Source organism: Solenopsis invicta, chromosome 3 (assembly GCF_016802725.1).
Source record: "Solenopsis invicta isolate M01_SB chromosome 3, UNIL_Sinv_3.0, whole genome shotgun sequence".
Taxonomy (NCBI): domain Eukaryota; kingdom Metazoa; phylum Arthropoda; class Insecta; order Hymenoptera; family Formicidae; genus Solenopsis; species Solenopsis invicta.
The window spans coordinates 16577051-16597096 of NC_052666.1; the positions used below are offsets into that span (position 1 = coordinate 16577051).

General features: G+C 41.3%; 1 protein-coding gene across 1 annotated transcript in view; it reads right to left on the reverse strand.

Moving 5' to 3' along the window:
• The window catches only part of LOC105202762 (helix-loop-helix protein 11), a 146508-nt gene that overhangs the window by 17378 nt on the left and 109084 nt on the right, over positions 1 to 20046 (reverse strand). Inside the window, exon 3 of the mRNA XM_011171426.3 lies at positions 1407 to 1557. Within this exon, the coding sequence (XP_011169728.1) occupies positions 1407 to 1557 (151 nt within the window). The remainder of the gene's footprint in view (positions 1 to 1406; positions 1558 to 20046) is intronic.

Sequence of the window (20046 nt, forward strand, 5' to 3'; positions counted from 1 at the left end):
GACGGCGACGTCGACGTCGCCGAAACGCCACCGGCGTCGAAACAGAAGAAAACCCTTAATTCGCCCCTTGTATTTAGCTCTCGAAGTAATAAAGACTTTCGAGGACGATCCTGCCGTGGCCTATCCGTTTTCTGGACCCTTTATAATCCCCGAAAGTTTAACCTTCCGATATTACCTTCTCAACGTCTAACGATGCAAGCGCAATGACGCATCACGGATTTAACAATTATTATTTTCATCGAAACAAAGAACTTCAATATTTCTTGGAAAGTCCAACTTAAATATTAAGATATCTTTTCACTCGTTTCATTTTTTTCGATGAGGAAAGTATCAAGATATTACGGGACCTTCAAAAGATTCTCCTTCACGTCAGGTAACAACTGAATTGAGTTTCACAAATCAAATTAAATTTCATGGAAATTTTTCACTTATATATAAGCGATACCATCACCTCGTTATTACATTAAGCTCTACCCTCCTGAAATATCCTATACATCTCTTCGGCGTGATACCAAGTCGCGAAGAATGTAATTACTTTCGCGAAAATGACGAACGACTCTCTTAAAATGCGTCCGCATTGACCGCGTTGTCGACACGAGATTAAAAAATTCCTGCTTGCAAAATTTGCCACTCTTGCCCCGCGATATATGGTCACTGGTGTATTGATTCGGTGATTACGTATAAATGAATAAAAAAAAGGGGGGGGGATGCCGGTTTTTGCACATGTTGTGGCAAACGCGTGCACGAATTTGTTGTGGAAAAAAAAACAAAATCTATAAAGCTTCGTTTATTTGAAAATACGACGTTATTTACTTACTTTCGGGCGGAAGTTTCGGAAATGCAACAATTCAATTTCGCGATTGAGAAATAACTTATAGAAACTTCGACGTGGCGCCGTATAAAGCGGGAAAACCGTGAAATAAGCGGATTGCAATGTATATATATCCGCGCAACTTTTCGCGCTTCGCACCTATTGTTTCCGCTTTTTGCTTTTACGATCCCAAATCCACACGGGACGCTGCAATCGCGGTCGCACGAGCGATAAATAATTCAAGTCCATTTGGAAAATCTCGTTATGCGACGGACGATGAACGTTAATTCCATTGCTTTTTATGTATACAAATGTGCGCAAGCAAAGGACCGTGATGATATTTTATTGACGCATTTTTACATTATTGCTGTATTTATTTTCACGGCATGCTTCAACGAGTTTTATTTTACGGAAAGCCTCTCTAAGATCGTTTAGCTTATGAGAATGGAAAAATTATAAACAATACGCGATATATGAAAATGCAACTAAAGACAATCCTCATCTCATATAGTTGAAAAACTTATATACTTTCGCAAAGATATACGAAATATGTTTATTTCTTTATAAAGTAGATTAAAAATTGATGAAGAATTACCTTGGGTGTCAGGTTTGCGTTTCTTGATAGGTACATCGCCACCTTCGTGTTGATTCACCAACCGTTTTAGTTGGCAATTTTGCGACAGTAATTGTGTTTTCTCTTGCTCTAACTGGTATATGTATTCGGCAGTCTGTTGGAGTATCGCAGCCTGTAACATAAATAAAAGAAGAATTATTTCTCGCCCCGTCACAATAGGTACTTTTTCAGTTGTCGCGGTCTCTTGCGTCAAGTGAAAATGAATCATCGAATTTTACTTTCACGTTCGAAGCAAAATCACGAAATGCATTGATAACAACGAAGTGTTGAAATTTAATAAAGATCATCGACAATATCCGAAGGCGAGAACTGATAGATTCGGAGAGACCGCCATTCGTCGCAGGTGCCCCCTACGCACCACACGCAACCTGCACCTGAGGACCATCGGCAGAGGAAAGAAGAGACGAACGGAGACTTCCTGTTTACTGTGCCACGAGCTTAAAGGGTTTTACGTGGTCAGGGTGAAAAAGGAAGGGACTACCACACCGTATGGGCCGATAGCATCCGGCGGAGGCTATCGCGTGTCGTGCGTACTACGTCGTAGTAAAACGGGAATGACTTCGAGTAACAGACTGGCAAAAACAAAAGGGCCGATTGATACCAACTGCGCGGGGTAACGGGGCCGGGTGTACGGTTCGCACCTGCCGACAGGTGGTTAACGAACAGATGCCCCGCGTACACTGCGATCGTAAATGCACGAATGATGTCTGCCGCCGCCTCGTCTTTTCTCCGAGCAGCCGGTCCTTCGCGTCACGTTCTTACATTGAAAGAAAAGAAAAAAAAAAGACCGCGCTCGATTATCCATCCCCCTCGGAGATGCTCTTTTTCGGCGCTAATTGGACATCAGCCCCGAGCAATCGAGCAATTGATACACGCAAACTATTGTAGTGCAACTTTCCTCTCTGTACCTATCACTATCTATTATGTATATAACTTTATATAGCTCGTGCAAAAATACACATCTCGCATAAAAAATATCTTAAAAAAAAAAAAGATAAATAATTAATTTAGATACGTTCTAAATAAAATAAAACGAGGAACAAACAATTTAATTAAGAAATTAAAGATCCAAATTTATCAATCTCCAATTTGTAGTAGAAATACGTAGAAATAATAGGAACTATTATCTTGTTTATAATAAGAATATGGAAAAAGCTGGGTGCAATTAAAATGCGATAAATTATTTTATTCCAACATTTTTTTTAAAACAGAAATTATGATAAAAACATGCAGTACACTACATGATTAATTATTTCAGCGAACCTATCTTGTAAAAAAAAAGATACATATATCCGGAAAGACTTCTCACATCTTTAATTAAAGTTTCTTCGTTTTATCTACTTAAATACGCAAGTAGTCGGAAACGATGGAAATGGATATGCAAATGTAGATGGCACAAATAATAGTCATTAAATGAAATATCACAAATAAGTTAATTTCAGGTCGCGCTCATTTCCACAAGTATGCATAAAACGTGAATTAATAACATCAGATAGTACACAGAGCGGAAAAAATAATCTTGAATAATTTTACTGTAAATCATGTTGAAATGTAGCGTTATCTAAATTATTATTTCCTCAAAGATAATCGTCTAAAAATAAATCTAAAAATAATATTTTATCTCGAGCAATTATAGCTTGCTACGCACTTACAACTTACACTTAACTTGACTTTTTTAAACGCATAACTGTTTCGCAAAATATTTATATATCTCTCGGAATAATTCAAGAGCAATTTCAATCTTTTCTTTTTCTTTTTATTTGTAATTATTGACATAATTTCTAACATTTTCCTTGAAACTATCAAATGTACGAGTTTAAATATACCAACACCTGATTCTTGCTCGTGTAGCCAACGATTTAAAAATGGCCTCGCTTAATATCATTTATCGTAGAAAGGAACACCGAGCGGCCAGGTGGCAGGAAAAAAGATCCCCCGCGGGAATGGAACTTTTAAAACACAGGAAAGTGCGACAGAGGACATGCCTGTAAAGTTAAATTTAAAGGATCGGTATTACGGAATCGCGCCTGTGATTAACTGTTGTAATATCAATTCGAAAAAAAAAAAAGACTTTATATAATAGACACGCGATAAAATTAATGATAAAAAGATAATCGATGGAGTTTATTCACACTCGCAATATTAATTGCTTAACGCGTTTCTCAAGTCGAGTCGCGGAAGGTCGAGAGCGTCACGGTCAACTTTTGCTTTCTCGAGAATGGAATAAAAAGAATCTCATGGAGCAGGTTGGCGTCGATTACCAGGCCGGAAGACCGTGGCTCTCGCACGCAGTTTCTACAGTCTGCTCAGCCCAAGCTCCGGTACACGTGCCGAATTCTTGTTAGCCGAATCGCTCTACAACGCTCGACGCAGGCCAAGGCCGCTCGCCGGCGGCGATGATGGGGACGATGTTATCCGCAGGTAACGATTTATGGCGGATGAGACAACCTTCTCTTTCTCGAACGACCGACGCGACGAGCCCGTTCCGACCCTAGCCGCCTAATTTATATTCGCAATAATTTTCTCGGAGCTGTATTAATAATGCCTCTAATCCGAATTTCATATTGGAATTCGATTTATTTATATTTATAACAATAATGATAATATATTATAATATATAAAAGAATTGAAAATTAAAGCGTACAGGCGAAATTTTAAATCGCCGATTATTCTATCTGTGCATCAGAAAAACAAAATTTAGAGCACGACAGCTGCGGTCCCTCGCGTCTGAATTGGATGACAATACGTCGCGATCGATATAGGGAGTACAAGATGCGAAGGGCAAAATAATGCTGGCAGCTGGCGATCGAAAGAGAGGAAAATCCGCTGCAACGCGCGATCGCGTGCCTGAGTTCGTGACCCCACCTGCTGAACTCGTTTCCACGAAGCTCACAACTCCCCTCAAATAATCGACGAGGGGATGTTGCGTATCGCGAGCGTGAACGCGCGTTGGTTATCGCGAAAAAATATTTTTCCGTTGAACGTGTAAAGACATCGAGTAATTTCTGTGTTCTTTTTAATACATTCTTAATTCAATCTTTTCGCATGCAATTTATTTTCGTGGCTCTCCTTCAAAAACAATCAGATCGATTTTCGAGTAGATACTTGCAGTTTCCAATGTAAAAATTTCTTAATTATACGAAGTGTTAACTTTGTATTAACGCAAGTGATGATTCTTAAGCGACATACAATATATTTGATGAAAAAAGAATATATTGATCTGCACTAAAAAAAACTTTGGCTATCTAGGCTTGCTTACACTGTGTGACACGAATTTCAGAACACAATCAAGACAAAATAACTTTTTGTCGCTGAAAAAAAACCGTTAATAAAGTTGCTTTATCACGTTTCAGCATCTTTAAGCGCAATTTTCTCTGATCCAAAATAGCTAAACAATGTAACGTGGTAGGACAATTTCATTTACGGATTCGTTTTTAATGATCTAAAAATTTATAAAATTCACATATCGTATTAACTGCTTTATACAAAATTTACAGTTATAAATTAAAAAAAAAAAATGATAACGGTCCGCTTATGCTTATAATCACCTGCACGATTCGTAAATTATGAATCTATGGTCAAAATTGTTAAATACAATATGTAATATGTGAAATATAAACAATCATTGTTTTATAAATAGGATGGCGGAAAAATAACGCAGTATTTATACGTATTTTTCTCATAAAATGCTATTACATTTTATTAAAATCAAATATATTGTCATATTATTGTTTAAACAGTCATTGTTCAAACAAATTATACACGACAATTTTGACCATATATTCGTAATCGGTGATCCCAGGAATCGTTACGTGCAGATGAATATTTAAATTGCGTAAGCAAACAGTTTTTCCTTTCTTTTGAATTACAATTATAAATTTCAATTTGCATAAAGCAATTAATACAATACGCGAATTTTATAGATTTTAAATCGCTGGAAACGAATTCGTGAATAAAACTGTTTTATTACCGCACATTTTTTAGTTATTTCAGCTTAAAAGTATTCAAAATTGCCATTTTTTGCAACTTTAAATTCAATTTTTTTCAAATATGACAGTGATACAGCAATTTCGTGTGTCGAATTCGTTTTTAGTAACAAGAAAAAATCTACAAGAATTATCCTGTCTAGTTTGTGTGGTCTAAAAAAAAAAGTTTAAAATTGTCGCACAGCATTACGATTACTAAACTCTTTTTTCCAGCGTGAGAGCTCTCGAAAAGACGCGCTTCTACGCCGTTGTCGTTGCACGCAAGCCGTGGCATTCTACGACTGGTCACTACTACATGCAGCCTCCTCCTCTCTCGCCCTTCCGCACACCTTTGAGCTCGCTCCCTTTCACACTTTCTCCCTCTTCCTCGCTCCCTCCAAGGGCTCGTCGACTCTCCTCGTCGAGCCTTTCCTTCTTCGGCCCGCGAGAACTTTCCCGTCGAGTCTCTCCGCCGCCGCCACGGCGATGGAATCGAATCGCTTTCTTCTTGTTGCAGCGGCGGCGGCGGCATTCCAAAACACGAACGCGCCGATGCATTCGTGTCGGGAGAAAGAGAGAAAGAGGAGGAAGAGGAGGAGGAGGGGAAGGAGGAAAGAGAGAACCTACCAAACTCGCCCTCATTCGGCTGCGCTCGCGCGATCGTTTGCAATTCCGCGCGCGAATCCAACAGGAATTCCCCGCTATCACGGTTACCCCACGCTCTATTGTTCCCGTTTGCACCGATGAATCCCTCTTCTTCGCGGTGTCCTCTTCGGCTACAAATTGCCGTCGTGATTGCAGATCAATGGAAACGAAATCAAAGGCACGACCATCGCGCAAGGTGTCGGAATAATTTAAGTATCGTTAACATTTTTATGCGTCATAACGTAATAATTCACACGGAAAAGTTCAGTGAAAGATTAATAGATTAAAAAAATTTTTTTTACGTGTGTATTCATTACTTTTCTGTCTGCGCAATTCTCCCCGTTAATAGCAATCTACTGAAGTAAAAAAAAAAAAGAAAAAAAAATTTGCCCGCCGTCAGACGTAATATAAAAGTTTTTATATTACGTCTGACGATCTAGTCGAATGAAAATTCCTCGCAGTTTTTATATCACGTTTGATGATGACAAAGAGTTAAATAAATGTAATAATCGTAGAGTTAATAATAATACTATTTAAATCTAACTCTTAAGCGCACTTAACTTGTTTCCTTTCGCGGGACGACGACGCGGTCCGGATTGCTGTAATTAATTGCTGTTATCGCGCCGTACATTCTACGCGCTTAATTACATAATATGCACGAACGAAAATTTTCGAGCAGGCGGAACGGCGCCAATGATTCACCGCGCAAAACGCCGCGCCACGACGCCCGCCGTTATTATTATATCGTAATTACCCTGCTTATAAAAGCGGCAGCTCGCTCGCAAACGCGTTCTCGGCTGGCGTGGCAAAAACATGGAGAGGAGGCGCATGAAATTAACATTCCGCAAAGTAATTTGGTAAATAATTAGTTATCAATTTCCATAAAAGAGTATCTCTTGGTTAATGCAGCTGTAGCTGATTTAACTAAAAGTTAGTCGCCTGCATTCTACTTTCTTATGCGTTCGTGATCGCGCAAAAAAGAGAGAGAAAAACTAAAAAAATTATTATTCTTTCTAGAATATATTTTAATAATACACTGAAAACCCTTATAAAAATGTAAAACTGACAGTAATAAGTTGAATAATTTAAATAATATATTACTTATTTTAAGTAATTTCTAAGAGTACTCTTGTTTAGTACTTTTAATACTAAAAATAAATAATATATTACTTAAATTATTCGCCAATTTATTATTGTCAGTATTACACGTCTATAAAAGGGAAAACGATTTCGTTGAAATACAGATATGAAATAATTATGTTGGATCATTAAAATAATTGCATTGAAAATGGATTTACAATTAGTAAAGTTACCAAACTCTTTTTTTTAGTGCAATGTAATTATTTTAATTCTAACATAAATATTTTCATATTTATATTTTTCAACAATATCGTTCTTCCAGTCAAATGACGTATCGCAATAAAGATCTAACATAGACATAAAAAAAATTTATGATAATTTTTTTGAAACTTCTTTGTTTCGTTCAATTCTACACAGTAAAAAATAAAATGTCCCAGAAAGTCCATTGTAAATTTTAAGTTAAAATAACTCAAAAGTTAAGTTAAAATAAAAGTTATTTTAACTCAAAGTTTAGAGTAGATTTTCTGTGACATGCAAAAGTGTTAAATTAGCATTTTATTTTTTACCGTGTACCATGAGTCATCTTTCTGCTTCTATTTCGAAGTATTACATTCTTCCTTTTTTTTTCTCTCCGCCTTTTTCTTGCCATTTCCTGATTTATTTTTCGACCGAATGTCGCAATACGCGATTATATATTTCGCGAAAGAACCAAATGTGAGGCCACGCGCGGCCTAATTAGGATTCTCGACGATGAGGTAACGAGGAAGCGAGGTCAGGCCGGCACACACGGGGAAGATAAAAAGGTAGGGCCCGTAGGCTGCGCGGTCGTTTTCGAAGCACCTTCCTGGAAGGGAACCCTTTGTGACCGTGCGCCATATATGCTAAGTAAGCGACTCCGCCGGCGTCCTAAGACGAAACCAGAGATGCCAGAAATTCGAACCGGCCTCACGATGGCGCAGCAGCTAGGGTGAGCCGAACGTTGTGGACCCGACGTTGAAAGACGACTGGTGTCCGTTTTTGCTTATGTGGTGACGAAATATGCGACATAATATGCGGCAAAATAGAATTTTGCGCTTACGTCACATAGCGTGACCCAATCTCCCTCCCACGATTTCGCTGGGAGGAGACAATCAAAACTCGATGTACGCTAAAAACGGTTTCGATTAACGAAAATCGATATTCGCGAAAGAGCACTTTGCAGATGAAGATAAGATACACTCAGAGAGACAGCTTTAGATATACAGGGTGATTATTAATGAATGTCCCCACTTTTTACCATAGGAGCATGATTTATCGACGGATACGTATTTCCAACATATTATTATATTAAAAATTACAAATGCCTGCTCCTATGGTGAAAAGTGAGGACATTCATTAATAATCAGCCTGCATACTAAAATATATAAATTCTAAAGTAATAAATATTCTAAAATAATAAAATTAAGAGAGTATACCTTTTACTCGATACCATATTCTTCGAATTAAACTTTAAAATCAATACGACAAAAATAAAACATCTGCATACAAAATGTCACGGCTCTCTAGGCATTCGTATAATCATCTTATAAAAGAAAATAATAGTATCGACGATTGAGCGCACTTTTCTACCTAATTTGCTATCGCAGCTGTAGTCAGTGCGAGCGACGCGTCGCCTATTATTTGTCTCTCTAACGCAAACATGCAATTTCTTATAATCGCACGGTTATTACTGGACTCGCGATCTTGCGCGCCGCTGAAACTCTCGAGGGGCTTAATCGACGCTCGAGTACCGCGAAGTATAATATTCCGCGGAAGATATTTTGCGTTTCGCCCGCGTACGCTTCGCTATTACTCCGCGACGGGGGAATTATAAATCGAGCGCATTTGTTCGTCCGTCACGGTACATTGCGGCGGAGCGTCGCGGCGCCAGACGTCGGCACGAGAGTGCATTTTCCCGTGCGAGCGCGCGGGAACGAAAATATACGTTTCCCGCGAAGCGCACCACCGTCACGTACCGCGTCCCACCTTCCACCCCTCAACCGCTTCTTCGCCCACCCATTTTTACGTCGCGGTCTCTATTGTCGCGCTGTAATTAAAAACGTTTATCGCCGCCTTCTTGTACGCGACAAGACGGGACTGTTACGGGACCGTGAGGCGAGCGCGAGCGCGAATATAATGTTTCGCGGCGGATAGCACATCTCACAAAGCGGTCGAATAGCTCTCGCTCGTTAGAGCAAAGTTAATTTTTAAATCGCGTTAAAACGGCTGGCGATGCGCATTCCGATCTCGAGAGGTACCGAGTGTATTAAAAGCGTTTCCCCATGATCGTGCGCCGCTGCTATTATTCCCTTTAGAAATGGAAAATCTCTACAATTATTCCGTCTGTCGTCAAAGCGCAGTCGTGAACGCGATGGAAAGTCTAACGAGAAGAGGAATGCCGCTCGCATACGATTAATTAATTTCTTGTTAACGTGTACGTAAAATTTGCACTTTGCACTCCCGTTTTTCTTTTCCTTTTGTGCTTACTGTTCATTACTGAATAGTGCTTTACTCAATAATATCATTTTGCTCAAAGGAGATTTCGGTTACCGTAATTCCATCCATTTATCTATTCACTTTCATAAAAATGTAAAAAGCACCGACGTTTGTCCGCTATTACAGTTTTGCGTCGCCTCGTTAAATAAGATCGTGAACTGAAATGTCGAGAGAAACGAAGGAGGAATAAGAAAAAGTGAGGAATGACGTCGAGGCGTAGAGCTAAGATAAAAGACAAAAAGGGAAGAGGGGAAAGAGAAATGAAGGTGTCGGACAAGAATGACCGGTCGTGGTGTTATGCAACTGCATTCTGAGCGTGGTGCACTCTCGTACGTGCACTCGAGGACATTACTCCCTGTGTGACTCGACTCGTTATTTCTCAAGTTTCCGCACGATCCGGAGAGGCAAGTCGATTGAGAAAAAGAACGCGTCGTCTACGTATTAGTAATAATTGTTTAATAAAAAAAATTTAAAAAAAAATTGACAACACCGCATGAGAAACTAGAGTTTCATAAACAGGAGAGACTTAATGTGTTGATTACCTTGGCAAATTGAGAGAACGGACTTGTTTATAAAATCAAGTAATAAATAAAAGATTGTAAACACTGTTATTGGATACGTGTCTCTAATAATTTTAAAATAAACGAGTTATTACGAGCAATAAGTGTCCGTAACTTACATGCAAAATAATCAAAATACATGTAAAATAAAAAAAAATCTTTAAAGTTATTTCTTACGATACAGGCCGACTAAGTTGTTACGGCAAGCTGATTTTTCACGCATACCTGTAACAAAAAACGAATAAAACAGTAATTAGAATGATGTTAATTGAAATGCAACGCGATTAGATAACAGAGCTGCGAAATAGGTTATTAGATAACCGCGAGGGATAGATTATTATAAAATTTAAATAAGAAATATTTCTGCTCGATAAGTAAAGACCAGCTTATCCGACAGAAAGCTGTACGTATCGTATAAACGTCCAAGCGTGACGAGCGTCCGTTCGTCACCTTTATCAATCGACGCATCAGCGAAGCTGGAGCTTAACTCAACCGAGCGAGCAAAAGCTGACGACGGACGTTCGCCGGAAGCCGATTGCGATTGGGCAAGTTGACGAATCGACATATCCGACTTGATCCGTTTACGGCGGAAGATGCGTTCGAAGCCTGTCACGGATCCGCTCCTATCCGCGAACGGACGCGAGCTTTTACGTTTTGCGCGAGGATCATGTGTGTGCACCAATCCCGCGAGTTCGTTGGCATAAACATATTACGTCCAAATGTAAGAACTTATTTGCCACGATTCAGCATATTCCTCGCGTGGCCGTTAGACTACAACGTCGGGAGTTCGCCGGTTGTAAAATGCAACCGGCAGGAATGCGCGTGGGAATGCGTGCGCGGCACAGGAGAGTTATGCGTGCATTCTCGATGAATCGATATTAACGTGCGCGTGTTGCACACCGTGTTGTCATTTTACCAGCGCGAGGGAAAATGTCTTCACTGTACGGTCTTAATAAAACAAAAATTATCCCCGGGGTACTTGTTAATCGAAGCTTCGATTCATCTTGTACAAACGAAATAAATAATAAAGATATTCGAAGTATCTGTAAAACCATTATTTATGTGTGCCGATAATTAACGTTGAGCGTGATTTAGCCGATGCAGAATTGTAAGAGAATTCGTATCCGCGAAGTAATCTTGAGAAAATTTAAGAACTTAATATCCGAATTTATTGCCTCAATATAATATAATACTCTATTGCGCGCGCGTATCGACATATGCAGCCAGGCTAAATCAATTTACTTGTAGTCATTATGGAAATGTCAGAGTCCCACGATTTTCAACAAATCAAAGCAACATTTCTGGGAAACGTTCCAAGTGAGGCGCGCAAGACGGTTGTGCGAAACTATTAAGCGTTATCTTAAGAAAGATCTCATTTATTTGGCTCGATTCGGAGAAGACACGGTTTTTTCGTCTTTCCTCACGTTGTTATCCAACATAGCTACGCTGACTGTAATCTTAATGTTCTCAAACGAGAAGATTCGAATAATCGGATCAGCAATGCGCTATAAGTGGGTCAGACGCGTTACCCTCTGCCGGATTTGGAGGCGCGCATTGGATCGACAAATATCCGAAGGCGCTAAGTCGCTGGCTTATAGGATTTCCAGCGATACTCTAGTTACGGACAAATTTGCCGCGGATAATCCGTCCGGTGCGCGACACTATCCGATAACATCACGAAACGGCTTCGCGTCCCGCGGTCCGTCTCGCCTTTCTTGCGAGATGCAGAGAGAGAGAGAGAGAGAGAGAGAAAGATTAAATTATTCGCCTCCTTTTTAATTTGTCTAAAACCTTTTTGTTCTTCGTCTAAAAGCAGCAGCCTCTCGCTGATACAGGAAAAATATTTTTGAAAATGTCAAAAGTCGTTATTCTTTTAAGATTTTTATTTGCATTCAAAGGTACGAAGATAGCTTCGTTAATCTGGCGTCTCCATCCCATTAGGATCCCAGACGCAATAAACGCATGTATTTTATGTATGTTTTTATACAGCCGCTTGTCGTTAATATTGCATATTAGATGTGCATATTAACGATCACGATTTTAAATTTATTTTTATTTGTTATACTTTAGTTATACTTTTAACTTTTTGTATTTGGGTTATCTTGTTTAGTTGATGAAGACTCCGTGTAGTCTCGAAACGTCCAAATGTATAATAATCTTCGATTATTTCCAATTTTTATACTAATTATAATTTATTTTAATCTTAACACCTGTATTCTTGCTCGTATATAAAACATTCTTTATTCAACATATTAAACTATTCCTCGTCCCATGTTCCTTATTCTTCTTATTGTGCGCAACCTCTTGGAAATTGAGCTGGGATTCAAAAAAACGCGAACATTCTTTCGATGAAACGAATGCAAATGAAAACAATTGAAGACATTCCTACCTAATGGCAACAAGGTATCGAGGTATAAGAATAGAGTCACTAATAGCGTTTCGCCCTGAAAGATCGTTTAGAGGAAAGCCACTATAATGGCATTTCGTTTCAAAGAATCGGTTAGTGAGAAGCCAGCACAGTGGCACGTAGTAATCAGAGGGTTAAGATAACAAAAACGCCACTTATGTCAACGCAGAGCAATATTTCAAAGTGCGACGAAGAGAAAGATGATTTCGTGAACTCTTTCGGTTGGAAGGAACAAGGAACGTCGACAACACAAATCGGCTTAGAGCTTGGGCGAGAACGATAGTATTGCATTCCTCGCGGAAACGACGTCGAACGACGGCAAGAAACGTAGACCAAATCTCGGGATGGCTTTCTCAACCTATCGTGCCCACACCAGGCAAAAAAATTTAGTGCCTGCAGCTAGAGCTGTTTAGTTGAACATTTTTTTAACAGCTGTAATAAATATTTCGTTTTATGCGACAAAAAAATTGAAAGTAGAGATATGTTTTTCGACTGATAATGTAACAAAAAAATTTAGTTGCTGCAAAGTACACGTCAATAAACAAATATTTGTTTATTCAAAATATTTACGTAGTAATGTGATCAGCATTTTTGTTTATTAATATTTATTTCGTAGAAGCAATTGAATTTTTTGTTACATAAAACCAAATATTTAGTGTCCGTTTAGAAATGCTCAACTAAACAGCTTTCGCTAAAGACGCTAAATATTTCTCCTAGTGCACTTATCCCGCGATTCCTTTCAATTTTATCTCACATGAATGGCGAAGCATCGATTTACTGCATTACTTTCTGCGATATATTTCAATTTTAAAATGCAATGTTTTGCAAAAGTACAGCAAGTATAAGTCTTCATAAAATACTAAATACGATAAACGACGTGTAATGTTTTCTTAAGAGAAAGAAGTAGAGAAAAAATTTTCAAAAATGTATTAGAAAAAAAAGGAGCATCACGTGACAAGACATGATAGATGCGAGTAAGCGTGCATGTTCCAGATAATAATCAAGAATAATAAAAGGTACATTAACGAATTCATGAAGCAAACATGTTTGCGAAGGTCGTGTACAAAACGAGCAATGGACTTGAAAGAAAACAGGCGCCAAAGAGAAGACAAAGTTCCAATGACGAGGACGAGCGTGCACCTGATACCCCGATCCGAGCGCAACAGCGCGGGCTGCGGCCGCGTTCCCGGGGGAGAATCACCGTCGATAGCGCGACGGGCATGCAATTACTGGCCTCAGCCAGACTCATGGAAAAGCCGGTAATTAGTTAGCGCGCTCCAGATTCGATGTGTTTGAGCAGATAAGCTGGCGCTCCGACCGCTACCGTGACAGCGACTCGCCGGCGACTCGCAATTCACGAAGCTGGTTCATGGTCAAGGCCAAGGTCACTTCGTGCATTTAATAGTCGTTAAGTTTCATTGCGATTCTTTTTAGAGGAATTGCCATTTAATTTATTTAGATATCTCAATTAAACGATAACCATCTTTAAACGTTTCCATTTAATTATGGTCGCGCGTAAATTTTGTCCTTGTAATAGCAAAATATTTCTAATCTTGTTTATCGATGTGTTAATTGAAACTGCCTCCTAAGAATTAAACGTTTTTCCACTCGGACGGTACAATACAAGAAATTGGAAAGAGACACGTAGACCCGTTTTCTCGGAATAAGGATTCCGAAGACAATTCTCTCGAGATTTCTTCTGGATTACAACCGAACGATCGGCTAGCATCTCGTATCCCGAATCGCGGGAATCGCTTACAAAAGAACGACGTGGCGGTTTCGGTACCGCGTCACGCATAGCAGATTAGCGGCGTGGACCGCGGTGTGGCGTGTTTGACCGCGTGCTCGCGTGCACTCGACACTCTTCACGCGAGATTCCAGAAGCGCGATCGGGTGTCAGTAGTCGGTTCTCTCGTGAGAACGGATACGCGAGAGAGATCCGACTCGTTGATCGTCGTACTGATGCCGCTGTTCATCTCTGTATGCATCGCGCGCGGCACCTACACCTAGTCTCGCTCGACTGGCTTCAGAAAGCCCTCGTCGCGCTGACCGGAGGAGCGAGTCGCCATTTGTCCGATCGTGCGCTTTATCGTGTCCCGCGGGACAGATAAGCTGAGGACGCGATCGGCGACGACAATGCGCCCTCGTCGCGCCCGGCTCGCGTCCGACGACGATCGGATCGGGAGCGTACGTTTACCGGTCAGTAAACCTTCTTCGTCGCCGTGCTTCGCAGATGCTAGAGCCATAAAACACGAGACTCGAATAACTGCGCCGTTCAACGGTTAAATTTACTTATACGGGCTTATACGGGAATAAATCATCCTGTTATTGGATACAAGTGTGATTTTAATCCTAAATATCGTATTCGATGGATTCATGTTGATTGTCGCGCACACGGGAAAAGTTGTTGGACGGCACAAACCGACGGGATGGCTACGCGACGACGTTCGGAAATCGGAGGTCATTTCGCGCGAGACAAATTGCCGGCTATTGACCGGTTGTCTTAAGTGCCTGCGACGTTATTACGTCTGCGAAGTCGAATACCATCGAGACGAATCGAGGCTCGTTTAACGACAGGGTCTCGATGCGCGGGAATCGAGGGTTTATCTTCCCCTGATTTCCTCGATTGAGCCACTTGGCATAATGCACTCGGTTTCATTATCGCGACAGTGAGAAACGTCGCCGGGCCTCTCCCCGGCACTTTTACGCGCCGCGCTCGTAATGGCAAATTTACGACTGTATTAATTCTACGATAATCGGGATAAAATGATGCGCACGGCGATAATAGCCCGGCAGACGTAAAATATACGCACGCATATACGTAGGTGCTGTAATTGCCGATAAGGGAATCGATCGCTCCCAAGGAGAATTTTTAACGCGCTCGTTGTACATACGTTGCAAGGCAACTCTATAATGTGCACTTGCACACGTATACAGGGCGTTCATTAATGATTGTACCCACTTTTTACCATAGGAGCCTGATTTACCGACGGATATGTATTTCTAACATATTATTATATTAGAAATAACAAATGCGCGCTCCTATGGTAAAACGTGTGGACAACCATTAATGATCACCCTGTATACGTGTCACTCATATATACGTATGGATTCGATTATGATTTTAGTACTTGATTCGTTAGTGTGCTTGAATGACAAACGATAATGAGAGTGGCAATGAGATTTTTTTCTTCCAAAACAAAAATTAAGACTTGAAAGACGCAAAGTCTGTGAGATAAGGAAAGCCAACACAAGTTCTTAGTGGGCAACAATACAATTATTTATTAATTAGTAATAAGTTTCAGTTAAACGTTTCGATCCTTGATTTGGGTCATCCTCGGTGAAAACAGGAAACCGAAGATAGGTAGAGAGATTGGAATTAAAGCAAGCGTTGCAGTCAAGTAAAATGAAAAGCTTCATCAAGATGTTGAAAACTATTGTCAAAATCGGAATTGAAAAATTGGATGTATTTGCTACGACGGGCGACGAGCATTTTTTTTTCTCTTTCGTGCTATTTTATCTTATCTATTTCGATCTCGAGGAGCAAAACGCAATATCTTAATACTTCGTGGCAGGACGCCCTCGCGTACCTTCAGCGTGTTATCTATAGCGCGATAGCGATGTCCGGTGTGGAACACGCACAGTGAAAGCGAGCTCCTTGCGTTACGAGGCGCAGAGCCATGGGAACATGGTCATACATGGACGACACACGGGCACATCCGTGGAAACGTCCCTGACGTTGAATTTCCAGAGCGATACGGAGGGTCTACGCACGCTCGCGTGTAAACAACAAGGCAAGAGGCGTGTACCAAGCTAGAACCAGGGAAACTAGTTGCACATATTCGTCGTTGGAATCGGACACACGCTCGCATCGTGAATTGTGCCGTGATACCCAGGCAAGTAACAGCAGCAGCAGCAGCAGCATGCAGCACGTGGCCGTTTATGGGATACGCGATTCCCATTGGATGCCAAGAGAGCCGCGGAGGCACCGGGCGTGCGGACGACCATGACCTTGAGTGTCGACAAGGACAGTGAAACGCGGCGAACGTACGGGCCCGCTCACAACGGCCGGCGAACCGAGTTTCTCCTCCCGACGGACCTTGTGAATTTTGACGCGGCTTCTCACGCGACTCTTATCGCGTTATCGCTCCGCTATTCTTTTATGCAGGCGAGATCCGGCGGAATATTTCAATTCGAGCACCGGCACGGGCCACCTCGTTCCGAAAACGGAAACGACGTGTATCCGTTGCAAAACGCGGAACGTATCTTCTCGTCGAATCGAAACTTACATTGATCTGTGTAGATGTATTCCAAATAGTCTTGTTACCTTGACTTTTAATTAATATTCGCCAATCTCTCAATAAAAATTTGTACTAGTAAGATTCTTCAAACTGCTGAACTTTGGTCGTTCAAAATTGCTATTGATATTTTTCCAACCTATTTAGAATACTAATGACTCAACGGCAATGTCATATATTGTCCAACATCTTAATATTATAGTAATAGTACGAACTCCTGCGATATCTCACAGTTCGACGAAAAATGAGAAGTCCGTTCGAGGCTTAAGACGATTACGCTGATAATCACAACTTGTGAAAGTCAAAGGTGCTCGTAAAAGCTCCCCAGTGTCAAGGTGCACGGCAAGATCTGCGCGGAGCTCGCGTGTGAACCAGACTTGAAGGCACACGCGCGCAGAGATACCGAACATAGGAAGGATGCGAAAGAAGGGAAAGGCTCGATGCTCGAACATAGTTTGTTTGCATTCCACGGCCATGGAACGATCGTTCGTCTATCATGGAAATTATCGTTGCATACGGTTGCATACGTTGCATGCAGAATGCTTTTCTCCCTCTCTCTTTCTCTCTTTCTTATGCGGCAGTGATTAGAATAAATTACTCAAAACTTTCACGTAAAAAATTTTGAAGATTGCACAGTAGAATTCTTTTAGTAATTTTATATTATTAACTCAAATCATGAATGATTGTTATTTTGTAATATTTGCGCGAATTATTAAAGTATTATAAAAAATATTAATATTTTTTATTAACAATTGGTAATTAAAATAGTTAAAATTTTTATTTGTAAATTGGAAAAAATGTTACACTGATTGTGAGAAAAAAAATTACTAAATTTTAGCAAATATTTATTTAAATAGTTGCAATAAAATATTCACTCAATAAAAAAATAATAGTTCAATTAATTGTTCTTTTACTAAATTTTTATTTATATTTCGTAAATATTTCATTCAACTATTTAAATAAATATTTGTTAAAATTTACCATTCTTTTCCTCTCAGTGTATATACAATTTTCAGTTCAATTATATAACTTGCATCCTTTTTAAACTTGATTCCGCATTTATCTCTCAAGAGATCCCTCACGACAAGATCACGCACGCAAACTCCATTTCGAATTCCTGATCGTAATGAGCATAATAAGGGCCTCTACTTCACCACGATAAGAGAACGAGGTCCGTGGAGAGCGAGTAGATAAATGTACACGGGGAAGAAGATCGCCGCTAGCACCGTCGACGGCAAGGACGTCATCGACGCATCGCGGTCTTTTTATTTATGCATTAAAAGGCGACCATCGATATCGCCGTGAAAAGCCCCCGCGCGCTGCTGTCTATCGAACTTAAACCCCATTTCAGCGCGGCACGGGCCAAGTAGTTGCCGAGCCCTCGAGAAACTTTAATATCTCGCGTCGCGAGAGATTAAAGATTCAACCGCCGCTGCTTGTCATTCCATCGGCACGTTACTATGAGAGAGTGCACCCTCTTCTCTCTTCCTCTTTCCGTTTCTCTCCTCTCTCTCTCTCTCTCTCTCTCGTGCTCGTCACATTGCGAATCCCTTCGTCTTGTCCTCCCTCACCCACACCCCTCTCGTCAAGGCGTCGCGGCGCTAAGTCACACTCTTACGATGTCACTCCGTTAAACCGTTTGCACAGCCCTTTCGGGCGTGACGAGAGCACTCTCGTGAGGAACCGTTCCGCTTTAGAAAATACATTTTCATCCCGTAGCACGCTCGACGAAGTCGCGACGCGTTACTCCTTCGACTCTTGCCCAACTTTCATAAAATTGAAAAGTTATTTATGCGCGTTACGTCTGTGTTGTCAGCGAAAGAGTATTGCTCCCTTTATTTCAACTGCTCATAAATATTCCTTCGTGATCGCCATTATTCTTTCCAGAGAAAAGGGACAATTATAGCGCAATTATAGCGCCGCACTTGTACGCCAGTCGATGGTTCAATTTGCACGTTGCGGTTGCTGCAATAGCGTGCCGCGCCCTGGTGACAGTCGATCGTGGAGATCGTTTGCGAGACGCGGTAACGATGTTACTCCCATTTGCGACGTGCACGAGAGAGAGAGAGAGAGAGAGAGGAAACAGAGAGCGTGTGCGTTTATTCAGGTACAGCTCGTTCGCGCGTACGCACGTATGCACTCCAATGAAGCGTACGACGACACGAAATCGTTTAGGAGGAGCGGGAACGCGAATATATGCACATGAGCCTACCTACTGCCTAACGGAATTTCTACGTAAATAAAACGGATGGAATCGATGGCGTAACCGGCACGTTCGAGCAAAAAGCTACTTGGAATACGGTAAACGCTAATGTCGCTCCGCGTCACGAACGCACATTTGCATTTACAATCTAAGAGCTTACGAAGTAAAAGCGACGTAAAGCGCGCAAAACTCATACGGAATAAGATCAGCGGGGTAGAGCCGCAAACCTGACCGAATGTTCCGAGAATTGATGCGGGATGCGCGTTGCGGTGAAGGCCTTGCGCGCTGCAAGGAAAATAAACGGGTAATTTTGTGGACGCGACCGATCAAAGAGAGGAGCCAGGGAACGACGACCGAGCGACCGAGCGACCGAGCGACCGGCGAAAGCGGGACGACGCGACGACGCGCTCTCTGTCGCGTCTCGTGGAGCGGCGGCGTTCTATTATCGGCCGACCAAGTGCTATTTTTAGCGTCGATTTTCCGAGACTCGGCACCGACCATCGCCGTCGGCGTAGAGCGCCACTGACCTCCGCCAACCGCGAGCGTCGCCACGACTGCGGTCTAACCGCGAAACTCAGCTGCAATGTCACCTTTTTCTCACAAAGCGGCCCTTCTCCCCGCCCGTTGCACTCGCGGCGATCCCGTTCCCAGCTTCTGTTCGCGACAATCGAACGACGCACGCGGTGTCGTCTTTCAAACCGTGCGCCCGCGGAGAGATGACAATTTTAAGAGACTATCTCTCTATCTCTTTGAACCGTAAAGATATCTATTTCAAACGTCATTTTAATTAAACTACGATATATTATAACTTTGTGAGCTGCGTCAATTGTATTAATCCTTTTCCATAGGTCGCGAAAATTCTAAACGGGGAAACGCAGAATAACTTTGAGCAAACGTTATGCAAAGTCACCGTTCAGTTCGCCAAAGGT